Raw genomic sequence first — 10630 nt, 5'->3', positions numbered from 1 at the left:
CTTTCGAAGAGGAAGAGTGAGCATACTTTGAAAAATAAAATAGTTCTCCGTGTTATTCCAGATTGCGTCAATGCTTAAGTCACCGGGTGCCGCCTGTTATGATCTGTAATGAGTGTATATCCTAGAAAACCGAACAAGGTATATTCTTCTCACGGGATCAAACGTAATTAGTCAGCGCACGTTTCCCAACCGGGGGCTCACAGATCTTCGACCTAGTTGAAATTGCGAGACCAGAGGCAGGTGCCGAAGTGGAATTACGCCGTTCGGAGGAACAAAATATCATATCCAGCGGACCAGCTGAATAAAGGAAAAAGAAAAACATTAATTTTAAGTGTCCTAAGTAAGTAAATAAAAATAATTATGTTATCAAGTTATTTCTATTTATTTTTTCTTGATAAAAAAAAATCAAGTGGATGTTTGTTCGATAGCTCGATCAGAACTACAGATCTTGACAGACCAGGTTTTGTCGCTTTCGTCCGAATTTAGTTAGGTCGCGTCGCCTTACAGACTGTGAACTACCCACATATTGGTTTCTGACTAGCAACCTATGAAGCTAACTACCAGTAGCTTTGTAGTAAATGCTACCTATGGACCGATGCACGAGTTCACTAATTTGACGTTTGAGTGGTGCCGAATTCACTGGTTTCCATGGTCACATAAATAATGGACCAATGCACGAGTTCATTATTTGACGTTTAAACGGTGCCGCGCTATTTAAGTGGCCATGGTAACGAGTGAATTTGGCACCGCTGAAACGTCAAATTAGTGAACTCGTGCATCGGTCCATACGGCACCGTTAAAACGTCAAATAGTGAACTCGTGCATTGGTCCATTTTCATAGCAACGCGTTGTTTGGGGGTCATTCAAATATTATGTAACGCAAAATTTGCCAATTTCGTACCCCCTCCCTCCCCCACGTAACAGCTTTTGTATGAACAATTTTAAATTTTACAATAAATGTCAGACCCTCTCCCTCCCCTGTTGCGTTACGTAATATTTGAACCATCCCTTGTAGTATGTTCGAAAGGTGTAGAAAAAGAAATGACACAAACATGTTCCACTCGTGTAGCGTTTACTACCGATAATGTAGTAAACTCATACATTTTATCATACGGCCCAGTATTATGGTGAATACCGGTACATCTACCCTATTCTGAAAGAAGTAATTCGTCGCCCTCGGATTAATGAGTTTTTACTGTGTGATATGCTTCATGGGACAGCGCAGGGGGGGGGGGGGGACTCTTCACACACGCACACTTGTGAAATCTAGCGGCGAATGTAAATTTGTGTGCGTCATTAATTGTACCATTCTATCCATTCTACAGCGGGCGATGGATTAGTGTGCAAGTACAAGCTATCATAAAGGACGACAGCCGACCCGAAACTGACCGTGTGAAGTTTGTAAGATCTAATCCGTGAGGCGGTGCAAAAAGTGTTGTGTAAATTGTCACGGAATTCGTGCATTTTGGGCCATAAATTAGGCGTCTCATTCGGAATTGCTCCCAAACAAACGGATCGTGTGTGCGAAACGGGTGAAAAATGTTCGAAAACCAGCAGCAGCTACTGAGATTGCACGGGTGTAAACTTTTCATCATCGGCGAGAATGACAACCTGGTCAACAAATATGGCCACAGCGTAGCAATCGCGTGCTGCTATGATCCGCAAGGGATGAGTGTCCGGGTGTTTCGGGAAGGCAGTCAACAACAGCTGGAAGAGTACCCGGTCAGCGTAAAAACGACCCATCTCAACCATGGCATCACATCACACATTCTCATCGTCGGGGGCGAAATGATCTACGTCAAGTTCGCCTCCGAGGAGGACTGCCAGTCGTTTCGGATGCTCCTGCAGAACATGTCCGGCAAGGTCAACTCAGTATTCAACCTCCGCACGGAGGACTCTTCAGCATCACAGTATTTCCAGTTCTACGGCTATCTCTCGCAGCAGCAAAACATGATGCAGGATTTCGTGAGGACGAGCACTTACCAGAGGGCCATTTATAGCAACTCACAGGACTTCCACAACAAGATAGTGCTGGATGTGGGCGCGGGATCCGGTAAGTAATCTCGTTTGTTTTTTTATGATTATTTATGTTCCGTTTAGTATGTCAATCGATTTAACTTTCTAGTAGGAGTTCGGTTTGGTGACACGCTACCAATCAATTTAAATCAAATAAATAATATAGATGTTTATAGATATAATATACAATCAGATGGATGGTGGGGAGTATTTTTGGTTCAATGGTGGGGAATTGAGTTGGGGAATCATATGAAATTTATTAATAAGGCATTTTCATTACCTCTAGCTGAGAAGGCCCAAGTACTGTTCTGATTTATTTTAAATGTTATATTACTAGAGTTTCGGAAAGATGCATCGTATACCTAACTTTAAGTATATTTGCTAATTATTTATATGGATTTTAAAAAAAATCAAGAAGTAGGGTGGAAGCCTCAGTACCGGACACCCATTGGCATAGCTAGGATTTTTTTTTCTGGAGAGGGGCTAGAAGGGCCTAGCTTATTCCAAGTTAACCGAAGTAATTTCGGCCGCAATAATAATGATTTTCACAAATTTTGTAGTTTACATAAATGTGTATTGATTTTATTTGTTTGCGATTTTGTCTCATACCGCTGCACATCAGTGAAACTTAAAAAAAATTCAACTATTATATTATTTTTTTTATCTAAATCAGAAAATATTATTTTTTTATCTATATCAGTAAAAAAGATCCTTTAAGAATTGTCCCAAATAACTAACGAGGAATATTCCTTTATAATTAGTCCACGATATTTTCAAGTATTGGGAATTTCCTTATGATCTATTTTCGTACTTTGCCAGTGCAAAATTCAGTCCTTTATCAGTTTTTACTGAGTTCCTTCTGGGATTCCCTCGGAACACCATTCCTAGGCATTATTCAACAGATTTATTCTAAAAGTTTCTTTAGGTTTTCTGATCCAGAAAGTTTCTCGAGAAATCTGTATTGAATTGCCTAAAAGAATCATTCGAAGAATTCCAATTTTAAACATTTCTCAATGAAGGTCCTGTACGTACTTATTACACATAAATTCTAATTGTTAGTTTCCATTGTTTAGGGTCCATAATAGGAAACGTCAAATTTGTAAACAATCCTATTATGGACCCGGGAGTGTCCATAATAGCCATTCGGACTACAGTTTTCCAAATGCATATTTCGCTGGAAAAATCGAATGATTTTGTGTGTTTCATAGGTGTACTATGAAGTAAAGACATTGTACTTGTTGTTAGACTTCACAAAACGTATATCCGTCTGAGATATCATTGCGGAAAAGCGTCGAGAGTGAATTTCAGCTACTAAGAGGTCCATTACTAGCATTGAAACCCTATTTTCAGGGATTCTTGCATAAATAATATTTGAGAATCTACAATTTCATATTATTCATCTACCTTCATGTTTGGTACTCCGGAAATACCTTAGATTTTTTTAGGGATTTCTTCACACATTACTTTACGAAACACTCCACATCAATATCCGATTTATATCAAATTTATAGAGTTTTTGAAGAAATACTATACATTTATTTTGGATAATTTCGGCTTATATTGAATTTGCTCGGAATACTCAAGAATTCGTCGTAAAATTTATGCAACTTTTTGACCAAGCACCTGACGATGTACCTCACAGAAAAGCTTAGCTGTTTTTTGTAGAATATATTACAAAATTTCTTGTTTTTTTATTCGTCTTCTATAATGGACAATGATTTTCATTAAAATGGATAGATTTTTTACTGGAATTTGTATTCAACATTTTGGAAAACGTTTTGTATGAACTCTGAAGTTTCTTGATACTATGACAAACATATTAATGTTAACTCAAATTTCTTCTTACTTGCAGAAATTCCAAACAAGCTTTTTTGGAGGGACTAATTTTAACTGTCAATTGCAAAAGTTTAACGTGAGGATATTGGTGGTATTTTTTTAAAACATTGCAAAAGACGTGAGTTTAAATATTGGAGAATTTGTTTGCATTACTTTGAAAAATTGTTGGGGAATTTCTCATGGACTTTCAGAAATCAGGAACTGCAAAAAATTATTCTTGAAATCCACCAGAATTTTCTCCAGAATTCTGCCCGAAAGCATTCAGAAATTCCGTCTGGAATTGCACAAGAATTCAATTCCAGAATATGAATTGGCAGAACTGATTGAACTATTCCTAAAGTAATATTTTAAGGAAGATCCTTGCAAATTTTCTTTATGAATTCCTAGTTCTTTTGCTAAATGTTTCTTCACAGATTTTTGCACTGCTATGCTAGTTTCGGAAGCAAAAGAATTTCTGGAGCTTTTCAATAAATTTCCTCTGAAGATTCGTATGCAAGATACTTTCCAAAAATACTTTTCGTAGATAATTCCGGGGTTTTGAAGTAGAATTTACAGAACAAAAAAAACAGAGATTTTGTGACAAAATATGTATCTGGTCATTTACACCAAGTACCACAGTGATGCAACAAATCAAATTTCATTAGGCTCTTTCGAAATGTGAATAAGAGATTTCCGAAATTACTTTACATTATTTAGATTTAAAACAAGCAAAAAAAAAAACACTAATATTTTGACCAACATTGTTTTTGAGTAGGTAATTCCGAATCTATTTGGAGTCAACTAAATCCTATCAATGAAAATTTTAATATTTTTTTAAATTATTTTTTTAAATTATTTTTTTTCTATTTTTATTAACGAGATTTTTAGCCCTGGGCTAGTTCATCTCGGGACCAACGGCTTTACTTCCCTTCTGAAATTTTCAGTTACTATGTCGGGGATGTGATTCGATCCCAAGTCCTCGGCGTGAGAGGCGTGTGTTCTAACCACTACACCAGGTCCGTCCCCATTTTTTTTAATCATTTAGCTTTGAGTTTATTTTGTGTAAATCTCGCCTATTGTTTCGAATCATTTGAATGTATCGAACCTTTCGATGTGATTCAAGAAAGTTGGTACCACTCTTCTTCTTTTTCGCATTACGTCTCCACTGGGACAGAGCCTGCTTCTCAGCTTAGTGTTCTTATGAGCACTTCTGAGAGTTTACTGTGTCAATGACCATTTTTGCATGCGTATATCGTGTGGCAGGTACGAAGATACTCTATGCCCTGGGAAGTCGAGAAAATTTCCAAACCGAAAAGATCCTCGACCGGTGGGATTCGAACCCACGACCCTCAGCTTGGTCTTGCTGAATAGCTGCGCGTTTACCGTTACGGCTATCTGGGCCCCTCATTGGTACCACTCTATGGTGTTTTAATAATTTTTAAATATTCGAAAATAAATATTTTAAGTCAGAATTTGAGGGGCCCCTAAAATGTGGAGGCCCCCTTGGACCTCCATAAATACGGCCCAGACGTTTACTTTGAACAATGGTGAATTCATATCTTCTTTATTCCTGGTGAATGTTTGTAAGCAAAACTTTTTCTAGTAGCAAAATTTCATAGTTTGATCTAGTGGTGTTCCAGTATGATGAGTTTCTTAAAAGTATGTCAAATAACATATGTATATAAAACGAATAAATTAAAAAATTTCTTTTTTAAATTTTCAAAAAACTTATAGATAAATATCTTCAAAAAAATTTTAACGAGTTGAATGAGGAATTTTTAAATGGTTTCTGACATAGCTCTTGGAACTGCAGAAAACTGTCATTTAAACGACATTAGAAAAATTCAACGTCATCCATTTACGTTATCCGTGCACGAATCATTGAAAAAAAATCTATACTTCTGAAAAAATCGTAAAAAAGCTCATTGTCGTGCTTCAAAATGAACTACTTCAGCTACTAATTTCACAGGTTTGTCTAAAATTCAAAGAATAAAATGGTTATCTTTAATAATCACAAATCGCGCAATCAGTTGTATTATTTTAAATTAAATTTGTATTTATTTTGTATTTGTATTTTAAATTAAATGGCAACATGTTAAATCACTTATTAAAAACGGACTGAGGAAGTTGCACTGAAGTCTACTTAATTTTCGAACTCCTTCCATTTTGTAAAAGCTTCGTTGTATAATTATATTTATTTTGTAAATTTATTTGACATTTTGCATTAAAACAGAACCTAGCCCCTGCATGAGCATAGCGTATAACCTTTGCAGGTTTTTAGTTTACATAACGTATGTAGAATTGCATAAACATAAAGAAAAAAAAAACATGAAATTTTAATGTCCATAAAATTGAGGTAAAATGTATATCAAATCGAGGGTCCACTAAATCGAGGTATACCTGTAGTAGGCTTTGACTCTCAATATAACGAAAGGGCAGAATAAATTGTGACTCTGGAAGTGTAAGACGTGTTTGGTGAAATTGTGTTACTGTGAATAATCCGAAACATAAGTTAGTACAGAATCATTACTTTTTATTAAATCTGTATTTGGAATACTACATGGGTACCTGGCCATTCTTCCATTGCTAGAAATGAATTGACTGATGAGCTAGCTCTCGATGGAACATCGTATGACTTCATTGGCCCTGAGCCTGCTATTCCGATTTCGAAGTTCTGGGTGAAACTTCAGAGTTCTTGGGCGGCAACTCAGTACAAGCAATATTGGAATCGTTTGGAGTCGTGTCGTCAAACAAAATTGTACATTTCTGAACAATCTCCAAGGGTGGCAAAGTATTTAACAAACCTGTCAAAGTAGAATTGTAGTCTCTTGGTCAGAGCGTTGACTCAGCTATCACATGGCAAATATTCAGCGTGTTGGCTCATTTGTGTGTGATAGTTGTGACTCCGGTTATGAAACTTCGTATCACCTGATATAACTGTCCAGTCTTTGCGCAACTGCGATTCCGATTACTTGGTAAACATTTATTAAGTGATATTATTTTCAGAAGCCTGAATCTTCAGGACATTCTGTTGTTCTAAACCCGCTGTGGTAATGAGCTATAGCAAATATATTATACTTATTAATAATATGGTTCACTTACAATAGGGTAACGACTGTTTATTTCGTTCTTAAACGCTAACAGTTGGCGCCAGCGGCATAAAGCATCGACAACAACCTTTCGAACATTCAGTTTCTCTCACTGGCCACCGAGTGGCCACACTGATCGCGCTACGCTAGATTCTCAATTTTCTCAAACTTCCAACACAAGCGCTTGGAAGAATGGTAGTCGAGAACTGTCAAAACGCATGTAAAATCATATGAAAAGTGAATAACAAGCAATTAGGAAACTGGATCGAAAAAGTAGTGATTAGAAATCAAGCGTAATGTGAATACCTAACTTTTTGTGTTTATTTTATGTTCCATGGTGCTTTCTTTGCTCCAGGGTTTCTACCACTGAAAAAGAGCCTTCTATTACCTTTTTTGTTTTGAATATCGCCCTGTTATCCCATACAGAAATTTGGCGATCCGTTTAGCATTGCCAGCAGCACCACCTGCTAACAGAAAAGGTGATTAAACCTTTTATATCCTGCAAATAAAGAATAAAATAATATGTTAATCAGTCCACAGTTCGGGAAGTCTCTCTTCTGCGCCTACGGTAGCCAGTATTTATAGCTCAGAAGTCCCGTAGGTACGAACAAGTAAAAGGTACCAGAGTCATAAGAAATATCACTTGAGATAGGTAGACATGACAAAACCGTGCTTTGGTTAACACCTTCCGATCGTGTACACTGGTTTGACCTTCCTTCAATTTACCTTGGTGCTCAATATGCCTCGCTTATCCGTTTTTGTATGAAAACGAGTTTGTAAACTAAACTTTTCAGTGCATTATCTCAATGGCTACTTTTTACAGATGAGACTGACTTGGATTCAGGCAAAGAAGCTTGACGAATATCCAGGTGTGTTTTGACCCAACATTAGAATTTCATTCGATCGCCTGTGGTCTAGGTCGTTTGAATTTAGCTGAACCGTTCCAACTGTATCATAGATTTCAAATCGACTGACATGCTACTTATTTATTTATTTCTAAGTCTTGTTTTTAATGAACTACTGCTTCAATTAACTACTTACATCACGTATCAACATGCGGCTATTGTATGCGTACATATAGCTGTAGTACTTTGATGAAACCATCGGCAATTGTAACGTTAAATTAACATTGTTCTCCTAATTCACAGGCATCCTATCGTTCTTCGCCGTGCAGGCCGGTGCAGCTAAAGTTTACGCAGTGGAAGCGAGCAATATGGCTCAATATGCGCAACAGCTGGTTCTCTCGAACAATTTGGACGGCAAAATAATCGTAATTGCTGGCAAAATAGAAGAAATTGAACTTCCAGAGATGGTTGACATCATTATCTCCGAACCGATGGGATATATGCTGTACAATGAGCGCATGTTGGAGACCTATCTTCATGGAAAGAAATGGCTCATACCGGAAGGAAAAATGTTCCCTTCGCGAGGCGACTTGCACGTGGCACCGTTCACTGACGAAGCTCTCTACATGGAGCAGTACAATAAAGCTAACTTTTGGATGCAAACCGAATTCCACGGCGTAAATTTGGTAGCTCTGAGGGACGCTGCCATGAAGGAATACTTCCGTCAGCCAATCGTTGATACATTCGATATTCGCATTTGCATGGCCAAGTCAATAAGACATACAACAAACTTTTTGACCGCTGACGAGAAAGATTTACACCGTATTCAAATTGATGTTGAGTTCCATATCCTAGAGACAGGAACTTGCCATGGGCTTGCATTTTGGTTTGACGTAGAATTTGCTGGTTCTTGCTCCCAGGTTTGGTTGTCCACAGCACCAACGGAATCGCTAACTCATTGGTACCAGGTTCGCTGTTTGCTACAAACTCCTATATTCGTTAAGCAAGGTCAAGTTTTATCTGGGAAAGTAGTTTTGGCAGCTAATCAAAGGCAAAGTTATGATGTCGAAATGGACTTGAAATTGGAAGGAACGATGATAACTTCCACCAATACATTAGATCTTAAAAATCCGTACTTCCGATACACTGGTGCTCCAGTTCCGGCACCGCCTGGTTCGAATACTACATCACCAAGTGAGGCGTATTGGGGACAACTAGATGCTCAAGGTGCTCGAAATGCAGTGAATCTCGTTAATGGGATCACAGTGAACGGTCTTGGCGAAGTGGACATGACGATGATAAACACCAACCTGATGCCGATTGGAAATCAACCGAACATTCATCCCGGGCTTATTTCCAGCACTGGCAGACAGCAATCACAGCAGCAAACAACTCCGGCGCAACCGCTAACAATGAATCCTACTATTGCATGTGCGGCTACCTCAACGCAGAATGTGGCCCAACAGCAACTAATTGGTGGCGCTATTTCTCCATCCTTATTTACGACACCCACGCAACAGATCATCAACAGTCACCATGCACAGCCCATCCATGGTGCCCAGTTCTACTAAGAAAGACAGCAATGTTCTCGTCGAGAAAGCATATTAATCGAGCACTGTAATACATACAAGACTCCAACAACTACACTTACACACACATACACTCAAGAAACGCTTTATCATCGCCGATTAGGTTCACTGCGCTACTCTTATAATTATTTAATTGTATACCACTTTTACTGAGATTGACCGAGCGGGATCCAAACGGATACCCGCTGTCCGAATAGAATATATTACAAGGTAGTAAACTTTTATTTTCAAAAGTTAAGTTCACTTTTTATGTCTCCTAGTTTTAAATAGATTTTCCAATTAAATTGTGTCTCTGAAGCGTCAACCAGCGGAAATAAGCGCTTAACTTTTTTGCATCACAGCCCTGTACAAAACATATTCTTGTGTGTAAAAGATCATATTTTGGCTTTTTAATATGTCACTGGAGCCTGAAGTCTCTCCAAAAATGTTCATATCTTCTCTTTCCCATTTTCAAATCTTGCAAAAAATCTGATTTAAATAAATATTGTGGTATGGCCCTTATTTCGTGTATCCCGAAGCTTTTTGAAGCCATCAAAAAAAGTATTCAACAACTACTAGTTTGGTCGGATTTGTAAACTGTTCGTTAAGTGCAATGGAAATTGGAAATCATGTAGAAACTTTGTACACAGATTTTAGTAAAGCATTTAACCGTGTTCATATACCCATGCTTCTATTTAAACTGCCAAAAACTGGTACTCATACCAAACTGCTTAAATGGATTGAATAATATTGAAACACTCGCAAGCCAATAGTGAAATTCAAGAAAAAAAGTTCAACTCCCATACATGCCACTTCAGAGGTGCCACAAGGCTCTCATTTAGGACCGCTTTTATTTATACAGTTTGTGAACGATCTGTCTTTTATTCTTGACAAAATAAAATATTAGTTCATGCTGACGATATGAAACTTTATTTAGAAATAAAAACTATACAGGACATATATGAGGTACAGCGGATAAAAAGTACCAGCGGGGTAAGTGGATGATTTAATCATGTTCCGTACAAATACTAAAATATTTTGATAAAACTACGAACTTTTTAACACATGCTAAACATATCTATTTTAATTGAACGAGAATCACAGAGAAAAAAAAGCGAATACGAATATGTTGGACATGAGCAATATGAGCAATTTTCGCTGAAACCAGGACGCCATTGGCACCCATCGTTGTCGCATTGATTGATAAACCTTAAAAACATTCTGAAATATATTTTTTCCATTAGTTCAATAGCAACAGACTATTGCTAGACTATTTTACCAAATTAAAAATTTTGCT

At 37.6% G+C, this 10630-nt stretch overlaps 1 protein-coding gene across 3 annotated transcripts in view; it reads left to right on the top strand.

The window, feature by feature from the left end:
* LOC5579949 (histone-arginine methyltransferase CARMER) overlaps nt 1-9668 on the top strand; it is a 165638-nt gene extending 155970 nt beyond the window's left edge. For all 3 annotated transcript variants that reach the window (XM_001652188.2, XM_021854388.1, XM_021854387.1), the window contains 2 exons: nt 1326-2053; nt 8069-9668. In XM_001652188.2, coding sequence (XP_001652238.2) covers nt 1540-2053; nt 8069-9336 — 1782 coding nt within the window. In that variant the 5' untranslated portion in view covers nt 1326-1539 and the 3' untranslated portion in view covers nt 9337-9668. The remainder of the gene's footprint in view (nt 1-1325; nt 2054-8068) is intronic.
* Nucleotides 9669-10630: the final 962 nt, after the last annotated feature.

The sequence above is a fragment of the Aedes aegypti genome, chromosome 3 (genome assembly GCF_002204515.2).
Source record: "Aedes aegypti strain LVP_AGWG chromosome 3, AaegL5.0 Primary Assembly, whole genome shotgun sequence".
In the NCBI taxonomy this organism is placed as follows: Eukaryota; Metazoa; Arthropoda; class Insecta; order Diptera; family Culicidae; genus Aedes; species Aedes aegypti.
This window is presented reverse-complemented; position numbering and strand designations above follow the sequence as displayed.